The sequence below is a fragment of the Centrocercus urophasianus genome, unplaced genomic scaffold (assembly GCF_019232065.1).
Source record: "Centrocercus urophasianus isolate 14NV4802_14NV808 unplaced genomic scaffold, USGS_Curo_1.0 seq_16, whole genome shotgun sequence".
Lineage (NCBI taxonomy): Eukaryota > Metazoa > Chordata > Aves > Galliformes > Phasianidae > Centrocercus > Centrocercus urophasianus.
In genome coordinates this window covers 28,653,440-28,674,557 of record NW_024884711.1, presented here as the reverse complement: position 1 = coordinate 28,674,557, position 21,118 = coordinate 28,653,440, and the positions used below count along the sequence as shown (strand labels likewise).

General features: G+C 37.5%; 2 protein-coding genes across 4 annotated transcripts in view; both read right to left on the bottom strand.

The window, feature by feature from the left end:
* Window positions 1-11,729, bottom strand: part of LOC122159473 (macrophage mannose receptor 1-like) — a 33,604-nt gene extending 21,875 nt beyond the window's left edge. For all 3 annotated transcript variants that reach the window (XR_006168528.1, XR_006168527.1, XM_042817083.1), the window contains exons 1-10: window positions 9,955-11,729; window positions 7,994-8,392; window positions 6,291-6,461; window positions 5,496-5,660; window positions 5,064-5,180; window positions 3,995-4,144; window positions 2,969-3,151; window positions 2,625-2,779; window positions 1,581-1,694; window positions 640-755 (exon numbers count right to left, since the gene is read on the bottom strand). Coding sequence is in view for 1 of the 3 variants with exons in the window: in XM_042817083.1 (XP_042673017.1) it covers window positions 640-755; window positions 1,581-1,694; window positions 2,625-2,779; window positions 2,969-3,151; window positions 3,995-4,144; window positions 5,064-5,180; window positions 5,496-5,660; window positions 6,291-6,461; window positions 7,994-8,392; window positions 9,955-10,015 (1,631 nt within the window). In the remaining 2 variants the exon portion in view is untranslated. The remainder of the gene's footprint in view (window positions 1-639; window positions 756-1,580; window positions 1,695-2,624; window positions 2,780-2,968; window positions 3,152-3,994; window positions 4,145-5,063; window positions 5,181-5,495; window positions 5,661-6,290; window positions 6,462-7,993; window positions 8,393-9,954) is intronic.
* Window positions 11,730-13,858: 2,129 nt separating this feature from the next.
* Window positions 13,859-21,118, bottom strand: part of MRC1 (mannose receptor C-type 1) — a 49,363-nt gene continuing 42,103 nt past the window's right edge. The window contains exons 26-30 of the mRNA XM_042817082.1: window positions 20,663-20,815; window positions 18,613-18,729; window positions 18,217-18,384; window positions 15,618-15,671; window positions 13,859-15,323 (exon numbers count right to left, since the gene is read on the bottom strand). Of these exons, the coding sequence (XP_042673016.1) occupies window positions 15,082-15,323; window positions 15,618-15,671; window positions 18,217-18,384; window positions 18,613-18,729; window positions 20,663-20,815 (734 nt within the window). The 3' untranslated portion in view covers window positions 13,859-15,081. The remainder of the gene's footprint in view (window positions 15,324-15,617; window positions 15,672-18,216; window positions 18,385-18,612; window positions 18,730-20,662; window positions 20,816-21,118) is intronic.

The window sequence follows — 21,118 nt, the reverse complement described above, 5'->3', positions numbered from 1 at the left end:
ATAAGCATAGATTGAAACAAGGATCATGGTCTTAAGATCTCATCATAATACAAATTGTTTACTTTACAATTAGGTAATGTAAATCATGCTTATAATTTAAAGTGATTCTATTCTCCCTTTGTGCTATACGATGAGCAATATAAGCCAATACTTGAATTAATGCATTTATTTAAATCAGTGATACGGTGATTTACTATGTTTTAAAATAAGGTTTCGATCTTTAAATACTTTTAGTCTAGGATAAAATAATTATTCTAAAAAAGAATACATTTCCAGATCTTCCTATTATGAGGAAAAGGCTAAAAACTCAAATCCAGAAGAAATAAATAGTTTCGTATTTATCTGTTTAGTTCATTTCAGTGAGTTTTAAAACATTCTGATGATTTGGGACTGCTGGGGGGGCTGAATCAAATCTTTACTATCAGGGACAACAAGAGTGCTGGTGAGTAGCAGCCATAGCTTGAATGTTAATATTGATGACATAGCACTGCCTGTTTTACTTTGTTACACTTAGTTTTAACATGTATCTTACACCAAAGAAGTAGTATCACATTACACACTATTAATAACTTCAGAGTAGGAAGAGTTGAATTTTTGGCTTGGTTGCACATCTGAAAGGACAAGATTACGTTGCCATACCTGTCTGTCACAGTAGCCAGGTGAGCTTTATTTTCTTCACAGATAAGTTTTGCTTCTGAAAATGTTGCTGGTAGCTGCCCTATGGAGTAGCAGTAAAAGCCATGCTTCATCCAGCCCTGCAAATGCAAACAACAGATACACAAGGGGAACTGCCAGATTGCTCAGTATAGAGCTCTTCTAAAAGCCGCATTAACACCACATCCCACACCAAAATCAACCTCAGAAGCCATGAAAAGGAATTCAGTATAATCAAACATAGCTTTGCAGCCACAACACTGCTTCTCGCCCCTTGACAGGTGCCTTTGTCAGTAATGAACCATGGCTCAGACTTGGAACTGGAAAGCAAGCTGACAGCCACAGCTCAACAAATTGGGTAATGCCAGCTCTGCTTTTGTGTTATAAATATATAACATTATGCTCATACACTCAGATGACATTAGCAAAGAAGTGCTGGAGAAATTAAAAATAAAATATGGAAAACATTTTTTTTGTTGTTTCTCCATAGTATTAAGTTATGTCATTTTAAATAGAGCATAAAACAGCATATAATTTTTATGTGCAGCTGTTGCAAGAGGCTGTGCTGCAGTCGCACTGTAAAACAGCAGGCTCAGATATTTCTGCCTCCTGTGATGGGTGGGTTGAACCTAGATGGGTATGTGCAATCTGTGGGTTCCAGCTCAAAAGCAATGAGATGCTCTGCAGGAAGAGGCCGTTGGGGCAAAGGGAATAGCTCTGTACCAAAAGGCAGCACTGTGAAGTGCATATGTAAGTGAGGAAAAGAGAAGACATTTTGAGTTTATTAGTCTAAGATGTATCAGCACAGACAAAGAAACAGTTTTCTAGGAGTCCACAAATTGCAATAATTGACTTCTATGCCACTTACCGTCATGGAAATGAAAGTGGGATGCAGTGACCTTTCACTGCTTTTGTTTCACACTTACTTTCTGGCAACCCGGGTAAGTAACTTCAGCTTCCCCTGATTCCTCTGCCAAGGGTTTTCTTTTACAGATGTAACCAAGTTTTGTTTCACAAGCACTGTCAGTCCAGAACCCAGCCTGAGCAAGGCAAGAAGAAACCACAAGTGAAATCCAGAGAAAATCCAGGTTCTATAGGAACATTTACTATTGTCAGAGAGACCACTTCTCTCTTCATATGGCGTGAGTTGTTTCAGCATTTCCATGCCTGGATTCTTTCTCCAAACCTCCCAGACAGGGAACACAACAAACTGAGGGCCACATTTCCTCAGAAGTGTGAGAATTAGGGAGGAGTGTATTAAAGTTTCAGTGGCTGATGAGAAAAGTAACAAAACATCTTCTCTTTCATCTTATTCTCAGCACTGCAGTATTTATTCATGCTCATGTATACAATAGTATGCTCATACGCCCAGATGACATCAGCAAGGAAGTGCTGGAGAAAAAAAAATAACATATGGAAAACATACTGTTTCCCTAGTATAATAATTCGTCATTTTAAACTGAGTGTAAAACAGAACAAAGTTGTTTTTTGTTTTTTGTTTTTTTTTTTTTGTACCTAATTCTTTGTGCTTCCAGTAATATGAGCTCCCAGAGCAACTGTAATAAAGGTTTGTTTACATACTTTTCTGATGTTTTACAGGAAGGATAAAGAAAGTCCCTGTTCCAATAGCTAGACTATGCAGCTATGATTGGCTAGGTCAAAGGCAGGTGAAGGGTCACTTCAGCCAATTTCAGATGGGAAATTTGTTGCAACTGTTATAAAGTAGATCAACTCTCAGCAGAGTGCGTCGCTTCTGATGCTCCATCTTACGTCTCCCTAAACCTGGTCTCCAGCCTCTTACCATACTAAGATATTCTGAAGCAAAACAAGTTCCTAAAACTCTTTAAAAGCCTTTTTTTTTTTCTTTTTTTTTTTTTTTTTTTTTTTTTTAATCACAGAATTTTCACAGATTTTTTTCCCTGTATAGGGGAGGTATAAATGGCAAAAGAAAGTCAGGGAGGGATTTTTACCTCTCCATTCATAACAATGCAGTCTGCCTTATTAGGTGTGTGGGTCGGCTGTCTTTGATGCCACTTGGTGTATGTCACAGGTGTCCCATCACTCCATTCAAAATACATCTGAAACCTGAAGTCACTTAAACCAATCCACAGCTCATCATCTGGCTCTAGAAAAACAAAGTTAATGATAGGCATTGTCTTAAAATTGAGATACAATGTCTAATATCCACAATTACTGAACAAGGAGTTTCAAAAAGTAAACAAATTAACAGGTAAGCTTATGGTTATAATGATTACATGAGCAACAGCAAGAGAGTATAGCTCCAGACAAAGAAATTTCTTGTGGGAATACTCACTATACCCAAGTTGAGACACTATAAAACTGTACTCCTCAACATTATGAATACTTGTCAGGTCTCCATCTTCTTTTCTACATGATGATTGGGCTTGTTTCCATATTTTGGGTGTTCTGTAAATTCTATAGCAATGCCCTGCATAGGCTACCCATTCCCTGGGGCACTTAATAGGCTTCATGTCTCCTAAAAAAAAAAATATTTCAAACAATTAGTGAGCGGTTCTGCTGAGTGTTCTCTGCTAATCACAAAGAAAATTACCTGTACTGCAAACTCTGAGATACTAGAGTACAGACTGGTAGAAAAGACAAAAAAGGGTGGGAGTATCATAAAGAATGCAGAACAGATATCTGCATCAGAACAATATTGTTCCGGAAGCTACCCAAATAGCTCTTTTAGAGGATGAAATAAATACTCATCAATTTGGTAAGAAAGCTTGAAGGGCAATACTTTATATCAAATCCCCATCCGTGAGGCTTTGGGTACAGCCACAGGGCCTCTTGTCCTACACAGGAACTCTGTCTTGGTGAATTTTGGAGATTTTCTGGTTTTTTTTTTTTAGGAAACACCAGGTGATTGCCAGTCACTTCAAGCTCCTGCACTGCTCATATTATGCACTGGAAGGCCCAGACACATTCATGTACAAGCTTGCATTCCCCTGGTCATCATCCAAGCATGGGTCTGGAGGTAAGCATGGGTCAGAAACCATCCCCAGTAGGCTACCTGAATGCAGCCTTAGTATTTAAGGTGTGCCATTAAACCCTCAATCCAGTGAACAATGTTATAGACTATCATGTGTGTTGCTGGGGGAGTTACAGCAGAGCTAGAGGCATGCTGAGAATTCCCAAGCATTAAACATTTTCTTCCTATAGAAAAGACTACATTGCCTCCAGTGAAAAGAGAACTCCAGTGGGAAAAACTGCCAGCCCCAAGTTCTAGTATTTTCTTTTCAGAACAGGGTAGAAAATGTCAGAGAGAGTGGGGGGAGCATGAGCTCTAGCTCACATCTTTTTTCAGGACTCATTATACCTGAGGGAACAATGAAGGAGTCATCCACAATGGAAGAGTTTCTCTTTTGGCAGATATATCCCAGCTTTTGATTACATGCCACATTTTCCCATTTGCCATTCCTGCCTTGGAAGATTCCACACATTTTTATAAGCTCCACAGAGGGATTTCCTTTAGGAAAGAAGCACAACATACAGAGAATCATTCTGTTAACACTGAATATTTTCATCTCACCACAGGAGGGAATGCGCAGCCACATGGCCTTAGTTCCTGATTCTTCAGAATGAGAATTCCCTTGAGCAGTGATGAAGAGACACCAGTGAGCCCACTGGGAGGACCCGCATTTCAAATATGAGAATTTCCCCCTTCCCATGAACAATTCAAGGAGAAAATGAGGGTGTTTGAAATACTGCAGCACACAGAAAACACTTCATAAAAATTCAGCTAAGGCACAACTCCCTGTGGGTTGGTATTATTGCAGAACATTCAATATCTTTTGCTGTCAAAAAATGGATGTGAAATTTGTATTGAATTCCACATAAGTGCTCACCCCTTGGATTTTCTTGTCATCAGAACTGTTATTATGAAATTATATTGACTTCAGCAACATACACTATTCTGAATTAAATCTTGAAAAATATAGTGGAGACTTATTAAGATTTTATCAATAGACATCATAAGCAATACATAAGGAGAGCAACTGAAAAAAAATTATACAGCATTTCTCTTTTGGTGGTTTTTTTTTTCCTCTTTCATAGTTCTCTATATACCACCTTTCATGAGGTTTTCGTTTTGTTTGAATAATATGCCTGATGAGAAAACTGTAGACGGAAATCAAACACTGAGTGAGGTGCAAATGCATGTTTTTAATGGTTTTCTTAGATGAGCTATCTGCTTTTCCTGGGAAATTCAGAAATAACAATGAGCCATCTATGATGCGATCCCACTATCGCAATACCCTACCTTTATCATAAGCACTTGTAACCAGTGAAAATTCTGTGAAACAAAAGGAATCAGGTAACAGGACTCTGGGGAAGAGAACAGAATTTTGGTCCAAATATTGATCATCATTTCTGAAAAATGCACTCACCTGGAGCCCAATTCAGATATCTGAGAGGACTACCCTCAGTCCATTCCCAGCTGCTATCGAGTCGTCTGACAAGACCAGTCCAGAGCTTGGCATTGAACCCCAGATCACTAGTGAGTCCTACATGTGCAAAATAATAATAATAAATAAATAAACAAAATAATTAAATGCATCTGGTAAGTTGTTAAAGAAAACTTGAAATAAATTTTTTAAAACTGGACAATGAAAAAAAAAAAGTCATAGATATCTTTTTATCTTTTCTATATGGGTTACATTTTTTTTTCACAGTATTTTAAGAATTTTTTTGTGAGAAAGTGATGGTTTTTTTTAAGAATGGCACTGGGACTTATTTTCAAACTGTGAATGTAAGTATCCATTTTAAAGCTCATTTTACGTACATTCATTTACTTGTTTGTATGTAATTTTTTGCTTTACCTAACAAAAACATTTCTTCATGAGGGTTTGTGACACTTAACAATTCTGCATTCTGCTGCTGGCAGCTTCTTCTTGCTTGATGCCATGTCAAAAGTGAGTTTGCGTTTATCTGATAATGAGTTTCAGTCAAAGGATTTGTTTTCCAAAAATCTTTGTGGAGAGTGTCTATAAAATATGAAAAGCACAACTTGATAAGATAATCACAACTGTTAACGTCAAAAGTAAAGTATTCAGTGAAGACTAAAACCAGTGTAGTGTATGGTTTGGTAGATTTTGCCTTCAATATATGCTTTGTGCTTTCAATACAAATAACACGTTTATAATGTAAAGAGTTACTTCTCCTTACAAGTCCCATTTTTTTCTACATTCACTTTCTTCTTTTCTTTTCCCTTTATATCTGATCTACTTCTCTCGCAGTTCAGTCCACATTAACCTCCTTTTCCCCATGCAGAAAATCTTGGTCTCTCCATCCATTCTATTTACTTTGGAACCCTTGTTACTCTATTCATTACCTGTCTCAAAATGCCTCAAAAGTACTTCGTTCTGACTTTTTCCATCAGCTCCACACAACATCCTCACCATATATTTCATAGATACCAGCCTCCTTATCGCCAAAGCAGAAACTGAATGAAGAGCAGAGGCCCCGCATCCAGTTGCATAGCTTACCAGTGAATTAGGTTACTCAGAATCCACTTTGCTGTCCAGTACTACTTTCACATCCTGAGGAGACTTTAACTGTGAGAGGAGGTGACATTTAACTTAACGCCTTTCCTGAAATATTTATAAATAAATTACCTTTTGATGGACAATTTCCAAAACGCTGGTCTTTATCAAAATCTGAAGTAGTTGCACACCAGAGAGAGCTTGCATCAGTCTGACGGATGCAGTCAGCAAACCATTTACCATTGAACTTGAAAGGGAACACACAAGGTGCACCAAAATTATTTCCTCCTATTGTATACATATCTACGGAGAGAAACAGTTTAATAGCAGTCACTTGGTATCCAATACTAATCACAGGGTTTGTTTACATGCATCTCTCTGTGGATGTTTCTAATTAACACTCTTAAACAGCCTTGATTTGGCCCTCAGAAAAAAAAAAAATCTGTCAGATTTATTACTTGTCATGTGTGGACTATTATTTCATGACTCAGCTTCTCCCATTGCACAAATTTGTCTCCTCAGATGATGTTTAGGATCTTTTTTTCTTTTCTCTGTATGGTTGGAGAAGGAAACTGTCAGAGTATTTTTATTAGTCCACATGAGAGAATGTTATATCTTAAAGTTTTAACTGTTGGAAAGCAACTATCCAATGTCTACACAGTCTAGTTTGTCTGTATCTGAACAAAATAATGATAAAATTCATTCCAGGTAGAACTGTTTCTTGCTGTTTAACCTCTCACCTTACTAGTGTTACAGTAGAAAGGACATTAAACACTTGGGACTGAATGCTAGGTCTGCGTAACCCAAGCAGGATAATAAAGCAGGAAAAGGAGATCCAGATCTCCAGTGTTGAAATCTCCAGCATTCCTATCTAAGTGCAAGATGTTACTGCATTCTAAAGCATTAAAGTCCTGTCTTTTATTTTTGCCTTCTTATGCTTTTTGTTCTTTCTGGACCTGAGAAACACTGGATAAACACTTTTAGCAGTGAATCAAAACAACGTTATATAGAAATTAACTTATAAAGACAGCACCTGGTCAAATCAAGTAAGAACAACATTTTAATATAATGGAATTCACCACTTCTCCCAGAAATGGATCAAGTTGATTTTGAAACAGTCACAGATTCCACCCACTCCATCTCCCTCCATTGTTGCTGTAGAAAGAGAATTCCCATTCTCCTTTTTTAGTTCATCATGAGCCTTTTATTCTTTCATTTGAGAGAATCACACTTTTTGAGATGGGCAGAAAAGTATGCAGTCATGTTAGAGTAGGTCCAGAGGAGGGCCACAAAGATGCTGAGAGGGCTGGAGCACCTCCCCTATGAGGAAAGGTTGAGGAAGCTGGGCTTGTTCAGACTGGATAGGAGAAAGCTCTGAGGGGACTTTCCAATATTTAAATGGGGCTTATAAAAAAAGACAAAGACTTTCAACATGGTCTAAGAGTGACATAGGAGAAGAAGATTTAAACTAAAAGAGGAAAGATCAGATTAGATATTAGGAGGAAGTCCCTTGCTCGGAGGGTGGTGAGGCAATGGATCGGGTTGCCCAGAGAAGTTGGGATCCCTGGAGGTGCAAGAACAGGCTTTGAGAAATCTGGCCTAGTGGGTGACAGTCAGTAGGAACAGAATGGTCCTTAATGTCACTTTCAACCTATGCTAGTCTGTGATTCTATGATTCTATGCTATTTGTGTTGCGTTGCTAAGCCACTTTCAGTGAACTGTATTACTGATGTCACTATTACAAGGACTGCTACTTGACAAGCAGGCAGTTGAATCCATTTAAATAGGGGCAGTTAATTTACCAATAAATATAGAAATTAATTCTCAATACTTACCCTCATAGGGCCTGGAGCATATGCTGCCTGCAGTTCCATGGATTCTCCATCGGCTCCCTTTGCCTGATTCTTTGGACAACCTGATTTTCTTTCCCTTCCCTTTTCCATAGTTGAGAAACAAATCCTTGCCTTGGATTGAAAGTGCTTCACCTTTACATTCCCACCTCTGAAGCTCATTCGTCCTGTTGCAGGTTTCCAATGTGATGGCAGCCTCATCATCCTTGGTGAGCACTCCTAAGCACAGCTTCATCCCCATGCTCAGCAGCTGTGTGGCCGAGATCCATCTGAACCTCTGCAACTCATTTTTCACATTGCACATGGCAGTTATGACTGAGCTGCTGTTTTGAGCTTGGGCACAGAGCTTGCTATCTTCATTATAAATTAAAAATATTCCACTATCTATAAAGCAAAATCAGAATGCAAATTTTTGAGGAGAGCTGCCATAGGAGATAAATCAGTTTCTTGCTATACGACAGTTTGCTACAACAAAAAATAGACATTCAGAGTTGATCGAGAAAGAAATCCAGAGAGTTTCATCAACAGTATGAAAAGCATTCATCACATTATTTTTAAGATACATACAGAATAGAATTTTCTTCTTAAAGCATGCTGTTCTCAAAGTGCCATTCAAGAATGAGATTAGATTTAATGACTTAAATGATTAATATGATGACTTAATGATTTAATATGAGATTTAATGACTTATGCAAACTTTCACCACCACACAGCATATTAAACAGGTTTTAATTTTGTGAGTAAAAGGCCTGTTGCATTAGAGGCATGAAAAAAGGTTTCCATACTCAACATTCAACCATTTTTACATCTGGCCCAGAATAACATTGTGTTTTGCAACTCAATAAACAAGTGCAGCACTTTACAATTTTAGCTAATAATATCTAGAATTTCTGGCAACCATACAAAAAGTCATTTCTTCACTGAGTCAGAGTTCAGGTTGTGCTTTTCTCAGGAGGAAAACCACAAATTGCAACATCATCACTTCGGTTGTGAGCACTGGATAACTGTCCTCAGTGCCATTAATAGCTACACTTGTAAATAGAAATGTGAAACATTGCACGACACTCCAAAGAGCTTTGTTTCTGACGACCAATTGCAAAAAATAAGTGGGCAGAATTTCAGCCTGCTCCAAATCTGGAATATTTTTGCTGCTGGCTTTGTATCCCTCAACTCTCCTCAACTGACAGCAATATGACCCAGCTTGCTCTGCTGTGCCATTGAGCTTTCCTGCCACCCCAGCTTTCTTACCAGGAGAGAAATAGACGTGGTTCATAACCCCACATCCCAGCACACTGGGAAGCAGTCAACTGCTGTGTTGACATTCCTGTAAGAAGCTAAAGATCTGAACAAGCAGATGGCATTCACCCTGGCACAGCTCTGTGGCTGCAGAGGTGCTTCACGCTAGCCAGCTAAGCCTTGCCCAAAAACTTGCAGAGAAGAAACTCACACGTGGTGGATTAGACCAAGGTCACAGGCAGCAGCTTTTAAGGCCCTTTCTAAAGCTGCCAGCCAGGAAATAGGATTCCAGTAAACAACAGTCTATGTGCAACAGTCACATGAGCTGAATAGGAAACTCAGCACAGACAGCAGCCAGTGGTTCCAAGCATGCTGAGAGAACATTGCCCTGTGCACCTGAGCTGATTTGCCCCCCAGTGGAGTACTTTCAGGTCAGCTACATCCACACTCAGCTGGCTGCTTTTCAGGAATCAGCACTGCCTTATTCACGCCTGTTGTTTTTTGTTTGTTTGTTTGTTTTACTCATTCACATCCTTGAATACTGGGTTACGAAAACAATGTCTAACATCACCAGATTTAAGAGTTGGAAGAAACTATTCCAAATTACATGCTGGGCTGCAAATAGATTTAAACTTAATCTTGATGAGGAAGGATGACAGAAAAGCAGGAGAAAGATCACTTTCAAAACTCAGCGGAGGACAAAGACTTACCAGACGCTTGAAGACGCGTACAAAAGGAAAAGAGAAAAATCACAAGAAGGTAAACAGCCATTGCCAGACGTTTTGCTCCTTTCTCCTCTGCAGCTCTAACTCCTGCTGAAGAACAAATTGTGTCTTGCAAGAAAACCCTTCTGCATTGATCCAGGTTAACAAGTCCTTCTAGGTTTTAAGACTCAACTGATACAGGGAAGTTCTGGTCTGCAAATGAGGAACCAAATCACGTCACATATGTAATTTTGAAATAATACCTCAATGGATAAGCTTTACTTTTTAAGCTATTTTCAGTACTGAACGCAAGAGTTTTCTGTGGATATGTTAGTTCTAAGAGGCCACATTTTAGTGAAGATGTTTGGACACGTGCCTTACAACTCAGAATCATTATTTTTAGAGTGAAGTTGACACGAATATCTCTCTAATAGAAATAAAGAAAGTAAAAAAGAAGAATAAGATTGGTCTGATCCAGTAAACAGAATGTAATACGGTACCATGAAAAACGGCTGGGAAAACCAGGCAAATCAGGTAACCATGATCCTAGAATTAGAGAAAAAAAAAACTGCATTTCAGCTTTTCCATAAGAAGAGAAAAGCTGCAGAAGAATCTGTTTTCCTCAGGAGGCACCTATCCCTTCTTTTGTTCTCTACTAGAACATACAGAAGCAGTGCACCCAAACTGACAGCAACAACTGATGAAATTCTGAAAAGAAATGACACAAGTAAGGGAAAAATATAACCTGCCACCAGAAAATGATAGATTTTCAATTATCAGAAAAGAGAAAAAAAAACTAAACTGATAAGGAATACTGCCACATTTTTCATCCATCTGGTCTGTGAAAGTTTCCACATCCTAAAGTACACTCTGTTCAGACATTCTGACAAAATTCTGCTGTCTACTTTGAGAAAAACCCTCTGCTTTATAGTAGGCAAAATCATTAGAAATACATAGAGGTTGAGGAAGCAGTAACACTCACACCTGTGGTACATTTACAACACTTTTTGAATTCTCAAACTCTTGAATATGGCCTTCGAAAAATCTCCATCTCCCTATCTTCAGGAAAGGCTGGTTTGGGATAAGTTCCCTGATGTTCTATTTACAGAAAGTACCCTTTAAGGTCCATCAGTGCTATGGAAGCTAAAATAAGACTTACCCTGAAAAATTGCTGCTATTGTAGGCAAAGGAAACCCTGGATACCTACATGAAGAGCTGGGACCCTGTTTCTGTTGCTCTGACTCAGATGCAAATGAATAACACTGGGAGATCAAGAATTACAATGCTGAGAAAACAATGGGACTAGTGGGCAAGAAAAAGGGACCAAAAAGCAAGAACCAACAGGAGAATTGTTAGGAGGATTGTTATCAATTATCTGCTGAGAGAAGCTGAAAAAAGATACTGAGGTCAGTTTCACCACCACGGTTGTCTGAAAAGAGCCTGTCACAGCCAAAAAATTGAGAAAGAAGATCAGAAGACAGCAGAGAGGCACTACGCTCAGAAAAGCAGCACTGAGTTTTGTGTGGAGTCAGCGTTGTTCCTTTGGCAATCTCTGCTCCCAAGCAGGAAGTTACACTGTGCAGATTCACCATCTTCTCTCTGAAGTCAGAGCTCTTCTGCAAAAAAGAGGAAACAGAAACAAAGCGCAAGAAATGTAGCAGGATGCAAAGAGGCAAGGCAAACTTTTACACGCTATCTATCAACAATTACCATCAAGTCATTCTTCAGTTACTACCACAGAAATGAATGGGTGAGTCCATGCAGGTTCTACAAGATGTGTCCCTAAAGTTAAACAATTCAATTTCAAAAAGCATCGTTATAAGTATCTAGAAAAATAATTTTAAAAAAGTAAAATAAAATAAAATTAAATGTGATCATTTATCCTGTTTGATGTAAAATTTCTACTCAGAATCCTCATAGAAAGAGCAAAATCACAAAGCTTCCAATTCGGACAAAGGGTTTTTTTAATGCCAAAACCAAAAATCTTTGTAGAAATGTTCTATGCTAACAAACAAACAGAGGGAACAAGCTTTACATTTCTGTAGATAGGTTCAGAGTGTACTGAAAGAGCAACAAAAAGCACCTGGCATTTTCATGCTATATTTTCAAGATACATCATCTTTATTTTTCATTCATCTCCCTGAAGCACCAGGACGAAATGTAAGAAAGCTCAGCAGAATCAGAGGGTTATGGAAATGAGCTAGTAAGGATCACCTAAAAAGTCTCTTTTGCTTCTCTATCCATCCTTTCTCTTTAACCTTTTTAATCAAGATTTTTTTTTTGTTTGTTTGTTTTTTTGTTTTTTTGTTTGTTTGTTTTAGCTTTTTTTTAGTAGCTGGATCTACTCAGGACACAAAATAGGAGAACACAAAAGCAACAAGGGTGCTTAGAAGAGAAGACTGCTTCCATAAGAAATAACAGCCTGTAGCAAAGAATGACTGAAAGAAATGGTGATATGACAACCAGTAAGATGCACTGATTTTATTCATGTATATAGAGCAACATGAACAGTTTACCAAGCCCAATCTTGGAAACTTTTCTAAGCATTTAGTCACTTGTCAGGAATACGATAGCTTAGCAGCAGGAAAGGAGGACATGTTGCCAGATCACCAAATAATGTTCAATTAAATTACTGCAATCCAGCTCAGTCCTGGTTAGACTGAAATAACAAGGTATTTCTCTTTCCACATTCTCTTGAGAACTACTCTCCCCAATGTTTCTTGAAGATTTATATGACCAAAGAAATTATGATTTTAAAAACTTTGTACTCCTGTATTCAGTCTAACAGAAACTATGTGAAAGGTGGAAAAAAAAAAAAAAAAAAAAAAAAGGAAATTGAAATGATCACAAGTCCATTTCATCTTACGTTAATTAGATATTGTTTAAAGTAATCAAGTTGTTCTCTCTGCTTTCCATTCAAAAATTGTCAAATTGTCAAATTGTCATTACTATATACATCATATATAGAGTATAAATGTTCATCTTAAGCTAACTAAATGGAACTTAAATGATGTTCTGTGCTATAAATGCCACCGCTTTCATGTTTGCTCTTTCTCATAGGAGATTTGCTCCAATCCCATTGAAGTGTAATTGGAAAGACAGTAAAACATGCAGCTTAAATATCATATTTCTCCGAAAATCTTACATGTCTTAGAGTAGAACAGAAACAGCATTACACAGAAGTAGCTACACCTAATGCTGGCTATTAAGTGACATTTAGCTGAGAATGAGTAAATGAATTCAGAATAAGTAAGGCTCCAGAAGCTGCGTTCTCTCCCTGTCAGTTTTTAGCTGTAGAGATGTACCTACAAAGCATGACAGAGAATGAGGAAATGAGACATCTCTTCAATCTTTGTTTTCTTTCCACTAATACATCGGCACACATACACATGACAAAATGTTGTCCAGAAGAATCATTGGCTGTCAGCTGAGGTCTTTAGGACTGTGAAGGGCCTCAGAACAGGACTAAACTTCTTTTGGATAGAAAATGCACCAATTTGCTTTTGTACAACAGCCAGTGCAATAAGGCTGGGATTCCAATCACAGCCTCTTGGCATTTCACTACCGCTTTCACATATGTTTCCTTCTGTTTCAATAATATTGTTGAAATATCATGATCTTTAGCATCATTCATCCAAGTTGAACAGGAAGTTTCTAGTTGGTAAACCACACCAGCTGGGATGAAGAACCATTAGAAGTAATAATCTTCAAACAGACAAGTTTGAACAAATGTGTGTTAAAAAAAAGAATAGCAGAAGAAATATCTGCTATTATTATTAAAAAAGGACACAGGCAGAAAGAGAAAAGGGACTCCAGGAGAGATTTCCCCATCTTCACTGCATGAATATAAAATCCAGATCATTAAGCCAGCATTTTGGACTCAGTTTTAAACATATAATCCATGCATAGATACAGGAAAATACAGTTGTTATTTAATCACATTTCAGATTAGAATGTCTCCAGCATTGTGTCTTCTATTTAAGTTTATCCTATCTTACATAGGATAAACTTACATAGTCTTACAGAGCCAAGACTATACAATGCAAAACCATTTAAAAATCAAAGCTAGCTACTGTTTATTTCACAGAACAAACGTGAAGCCACAAAATCAAATATCATACACCTTTATATGTGAAGGAGGAATCACATATGATTTGTGTTTTGTAAGATTTGAAAAAATTAGAAATATAAACCCCACATTTGGAAATTTAAGAATTATGTAAATGGTAACTGATCTAAGCATTTCTGAAAGGAAACAAAGTCAGTACTAATGGATACATTGGTTAAGGCAAAATTTTTCCTGACTTCCAGCAAACACCTCGCAAATCTATGCCATTGATTGTGAGAGTATAAAAAAGTAACATGTGATTATCAAAACACAATGCTCCTACAAGCCTTCAGAATGCATACTGGTAATATTCCCCCTCCCCCTCATTAACTGCCCTGATAAGAAGGAAATTTTGCTGTTAACTTTATTGCCTCTCCCAGAAAAGTCCACTTGTAGCCAGCAAGAACTCCAGCCAACCAAGCTTTTTCCATTTCCAAGGCCTGCCTCCCATTTTTACCTGATCAAATCACAGAAGAGATAAGCAACGAGAACTATACACTTGTTCTCCACATTGCGCGAAATCACAGGAATTGGAATTTCGCTATGAAAGGATTTTTTCAGACTCTTGGTTTCAAAGAGGATGTCTAAACACAGGTTTGTTACTTAGCAACTATCACTGTAGTTATGCCACTGGGAATACTTGAGTCCTGGCAGAATTAGAGATGTTTGTTGAATAGCTTGAAGATTCTGTGTATCACCACATGGTGTGAACTGATTTTGGTGCAGAAATTTCAAATCTTAACAGCTTTCTTAAGAGAATCTACCTAAATTCCACTTTCTTTACTGCATCCATTTCTATTGTTCCATTTAATAATTAGCATTATCTTTTTCCTAAGATCATGAGATCTGAAATCTTACACAAGTTATGAAATAAACATGATGCTGTACGTAATATTATGCACACACTGAAACTGGCTAATACAGTATTTGCACTGAGAAAATACGCAACTGTAGTTGCATAATTTTATTAAAACAAGGCACATTACATTACGTATTACATTACACATTACATCAATTTTGTTACACTATAGTGTCGCATGTTCATTCCGTTCTATGTTGGTCACAAGATCCTTTGTGTCTCCAGTTCCATCACTATTAAAATACAAATTGTTCTCAAAGCTGTCATTTGTTGACAAGCGATTCTTTCTTCTTTTGTAGAAGAGATAGCCTGCAAGGCTGCTTCCAGCAAGGATGATGACGACAACAATAACTACAATTCCTGTTTTACCATGGCTTAGAGTAGGGGCCTCCTCATCCTTCGTCATTGCTGAAAACAAATATAAATAATAAGTTGATTTTAAAAAGCCAGCTACATTTCATATCACAAATTTTTATTTTAAAGTTTTTTTCAGATACTCATTGGAGTATATCATTGTGATTGTCTACTAGGAAATAATGTGCTCCTAAGAAACACCCAACTACTTGGAAAAGGTAGGAATATGTAGAAGATCCTACAGAAAATGTAGGATGCATGATATAAAACATGATTATTTTTTTTTTAAATGATCTTCCACTGGATACTTTTTTGTCTACCTAAAAGAAAATAAGCAAGTATCCTTACCCTTTGTAGGCATTTCAGCTGGTGGCATTTCAGCTGATGGAAGTATTTCAGTTGCTGGTATTTTGAAACATTGAAGAAGAATTATGTTATTATTACTTTTTTATTTATTTATTTTATATTAAAATTATGCAATTTGAAGAATCATAGTGAAAATCATATTCAGAGAAATATACAGTAATACAAATCTCACACAAAGCTCTACACATATATCAAAAGTCAAAGTGCAGTGGTCTATAGTGCTATGGTCTCTCATGTATGAATTTACATAAACTAGCAGGATAAATATACCAAATTGAACATCAAAGAACATCAATGAACACTATGGGGGCAGATTCCCACACCAATGTAAAACCACAAGAAAAACTATACAGCTTCTTTAGGACAGACATGCTCAAACACGATCCTCAGTACAATCATAAATCTTTGTAGTACTCATCATTCTACATATTAATAGCAAATATATTTATTTTGCTAAGAGATGACTTACCTCCACAGACAATTAAGTCTATTCCTGAACTCCAAAGTGTCTTAGCATGTACTGTGTTCAGTTCTGAGCTCTACAGTTCAAGAAAGATAGGAAACTTCTAGAGAGAGAGCACTGAAGAGCTTCTAAGATTATGAGGGTACTGGAGCATCTCCCTTATGAGGAAAGGCTGAGAGACTTCAGCCTGGAGAAGTCTCTGAGGCTATCTAATCAATGCTCGTAAATTTGAAGGACAAGCACCAAGAGGATGGGGCCAGGCTCTTTCCAGTGTTAGGGCAAGGGGCAATGGGTACAAACTGGAACACAGCAAGTTCCATGAGGAAAAAGTTCCTTACTTGAGAGTGACAGAGCACTGGAGCAGACTACCTGGAGAGTCTGCGGAGTTGCCTCCTCTGGAGATATTCAAGACCTGCCTGGACACTTTCCTGTGCAACCTCCTGGAGGAACCTGCTTTAGGCAGGAAGTTGTACTAGACAATCTCCAGAGACCCCTCCCAGTCCCTACAATTCTGTGATTCTCTGACATCTTACAGTGAAATGCCATGAACATAATATTCCTAACCAAGTCCAATCCACTAGCACCTGTAGAACTGATGAACTGTTGTTTAAACTACCTACCTATTTGCAAAACTATAAGTTAGATTATTCATGCAACAGATCAGCTCCAAAATTTCAAGTTACTGAGATAATTTCTACTTTAGCAAGTGGAACAGGAAATAGCATCTATTTTACAGAAAAATTTCAGTCAGTTTTGCATTTGCAGCCTTTTCAGAAAGTAGCAAACATTGCAAGGCACTGTGAAAGAAACTAAGTAAAATGATGCTTCTAACACTCCATTTAGTACTACCACAGTTTTGCAAAATTCTGCTGACCTAAGCTACATTACTACAGCAGCATTAGACTCAAACAAGACCTGTCCCTCAGTGAGCAACTACGTAGGCCTTGCATTGATACTGGCATTGCACTGACTCAGTAACATTCCAGCTCAGGAAGCTAGATTGGTTGAAGCTGATCAAAACTATTTTTCACCTGTTTCACCTCTCAGAATTGGTTTAGTATCAGAACAGGTGAATAACAGTGTCAGTAAAAAGAAGAGACGTGAATGGTTGAAAAGAAAGGGGAGGCCATTAATTGCAACATTTGTTATCTGCCTCTATGAATATTTTAGTACAAGAATGAAAATAAATTGTCCTTTCATTTTCCAGTCACAATGTAAAAAGACAGTAAACTCTGAATGGATGACTAAGCCCAACAGTTCTACAGTATTTCCTGTGAAAGATACAGTCACCATTACAAGCATCTGAGTAAGTCACGAAAATGCAGCATGAAAGCAGATTCTTAGGAAGGACAGCAGAATTTCTCTCATTTTAGGGAACTGAACATCTCAGCCCCTAAATGTATTTTGTTCTCCTCAATAAATATTAGTAAGAGATTGTAGATATCGCAATACAAACTGGAAGAAATGAGTGGTATGAGTTTCAGGAAAACATATGCCCTAAATGTGCCAGATTTGCACATTCTGTTATTTCAGGAACATTATAGTTCATTACATACAAACTATGCTATTTGCCTTAATTTTCATTTGCCTTCTCAAAACAGCAAAACATAGAGATAAAATACCAAAATTGATCGTTAATTCACAATTCAAAAATAATCAATTAACAGAAGAACTGCTTTACACTGGGAAATAACACACATATGAGCCTGCCAGATGGAAACGAGTAAAGGTTATCCCCCTGTACTAAAAAGAGGGGATTTCCTGAGGAATATATTTTCAAATAAACTAATTTGTGTGTGCAAAGAACATTAACAACATGATAACTGAACAACTGTCAACACAAAACAGGCAGACTCGTAAAGGGCATACACTAGGAACAGTTGAGATAGAAACAGAATATTTTCAAAACAATTCAAAGGGATCTAAATGCTAATCAGCCCTTCTACTTTCCTACAAGAGTTATTCTTTCTTTCTGTTGGCATGCAAATGTCGTTCTCTTCTTATTTATAAAAACCCAAAATGCTCAGCTAAAATGCACTGTGTGTAAAAGTCATCTACTAATACTAGCACACAATGAGAATACTCCTTACATTAAAAAAATATAAACACAGCACTTACTTTTTAGTTTTTTACAAACATAGCCTTTGTAGGAAGTGCAATAGATATTATTCCAGTATCCAGAGTTTGCATACATTTCAACGCAGTGCTCATTTTGTTGAGGGGAAGGCTCTCCTGTATTCCAGTTGACAAAATTCACCGCAGTGTTGTCTAGCCACAGCCATTCCCCTAAGTGGGAAAATATTGAACACATTCAAAAACAAGATAGTATTCATTTTCTGCTCTGCGTTTATTGCCTTCTTGAGAAATCTACTTGATTACTAGCTTTCCCTATTACCTTTTCTAATTTCTCTTGAAATGCAATAGAGAAGCGTAATATAAAAATTTTTAACACCTATACCAAACAGTTTATGGGAATTATTCACAAAAAAAAAAAGTCGAAATTAAAGAAATTACCATCTACATTTCTGTACATTCCAGTCCAAAATGTTGATGTCTTCCCTTCAAGTGGTTCAATTATGTATGTCAGAAAGCTGGCTTCAGCTGAGTCTTCAACTGATACCAAAGAGGCACCTGCAATATCCAAAGAGAACAAAGATCTAAGTCTTACAGTGCAATGCACTCTTGTTGTCAATCTTATTTTCACCACTGACAATCTGTGCCAAGTTCCAGGTAGGTTTTGAAATTCAGAATAAAACCTAATTTTTGATAATATCAAATGAAGAACTCATGTATTTTTGCTGATGTATTTCTTACCATATCTAAGGCATTGCACTAGCACTATTTTCTCATCACTGGGAAATAGCAACAAAACTGAACAACAGCTCAGGGAAAAATACAAGCCAGTATGTTACACAGTAATAATTTCTACTGATGTTTTAATATTAAGAAGTCTCGACACAAAAATCACAAGATTAAAGTAAAAAGTAGCTGTCTCTTCAGTCTGTGCACAATTTAACTTCACATATTGATGATTAAGTATTTTCCAAGGCTTTATATAGATCATGTATAGCACATTTGCTGGCTTTCTGAAGCACAATCATCTCTGAAACTCTTCAACTAGGTCTTGTTTATTTCCCTATATTCTGACTGCAGTCATTATAGAAAGAAAAATCATGCAGGTCATCTGTTGCCCAGTTAGCATGGTAGATATCCCGTTAGTCATTCACATACAATACTAGGCATTCTGCCATAATGATTCATTCTGTTTGATGCTGTGGCAAAGTCAAGACATCACAGCATGAAGCTTGCAGTGTGCCAGCAGAGAGAATGAACTATGTAACCTTGTTTGGAATGTCATTAAACACTAAATGGAGACCATCTTCAGCTCTATTCTGTGTGAGTCTACAATCCAGTCAATACTACAATGGTTGCTTTGATTGGGCTACTGAATATTAGAAGGTATTTTTCTCAGGTAAGGAAGGTAGAGTTAAAAAGAATGAAAATATGAAAGAAATGGGGAGTACTCTTGAGCTAGAGATAAATTCTAAAAATTCTATTGTGGATGAGATATAATTGGAAAATGCCCAACTGCAAACAAAAAACAGAGTGCAAGTAGGGACAGCAAAATATAGGAGAACACGAACGTTCCTCTTTTTTCACTGTAGTCTTCATGTTTTTCTACTTGTTCCTCTTTTGCAGAATGATTCAGATATTTTGTTACTGTTACATTTGTCATGAAAAAACTTCTCTACACATCCTGAACACAGAGAGACATTAGCAGAGGTGGTACTCAAGAAGTACCATTCGTTGGCTACTCCTGATTAATCAAAGAAGCCATCAGCCCACCAAAGACCACTTTTCCCAAGCCCAGAGAAGCAAGAGGGAGAACTCAAATTATGGACTAGAGAAAGGTACACCATCCTGTACAGTTCTGTTCTAGGGCCACTATACAACAGCCTCAGCACCAGTGTCCAAGCATTAAAGACATCAAGGCAAATAAATGGCGAGTTGAATATGAGTCAACTGCATGCCCTGACAGCCAAAAGGGCCAACCACATTGTAGAGCATATCATGCAGAGAATAGTGAGCTAATCAAGGAAGTGACTGCCCCACTCTGCTCTACAGTGGTGCAGCCTTAACTTGGGCTTTGGGCGCAGGCCTAGGCACCACAATATAAGAAGGAAATTTAACTATCAGGATTCAAAACAGGAATAATCAAAGTGCAAATCATATCAGGTATGCAAATGATAAACAATTCCACTAAACCAAGATTTAGCAATTGCTATTTTGTGATGAGGTTGACTATCTCCTCGCAGGGCCAAAGGACAAAGTTTCCTCTTTTTGACCTCCACTCCAGGCCACATAGTTCTTCTAATGCCTGGTACATGTAACAGGCAGCATGTACCAGTGGTAGACAGCTATTTTCCATCATCTCAGATAATAATTAGATTTAACTATCCAACACTTGGACCATTCTTGAAATCACAAAATGTATATTGCATGTTCAGCTTTTCGCAGAGAGAAAAAAGTCCAAAAGATGAGCTCTTTAATTGATGATACTTACCCAGTCGAAGACATTCTAATGATGCCTGAGCCCAGTTCCTTGTTGATGAAGATTCTATATAGTAACAATGACCTCGGAAAGGAATCCAAGAACGGTGTCCTTCTGATTCAGGACACTTCCCTGGAAGCTGAGGGGGCTCAGTAGGAGCTTGAACTGTTAAAAAGAAAAAGAAGGAAAGGGAAAGGAAAAAGTTTGCAAACACATTGTCCTATACATTCTTTTATCACAGACTATTCTAACAAAAAATTAGAAAACTTATTCAAGTGTTTAACAAAAGTTAACTTGACAGTCTGTACTGCTTACTGCAACACAACAGTAAAATGTCCTTAATCTATGAAAAAAAGTATTTCAACTGCAGCCTTGAGAAATCCAATTTATCAAAGAACCCTAGCACACTGTTATGCTTTAACACATTTTTGTCTCTACTCTTTAGTCACTGTAATAGCTAATTTGGGG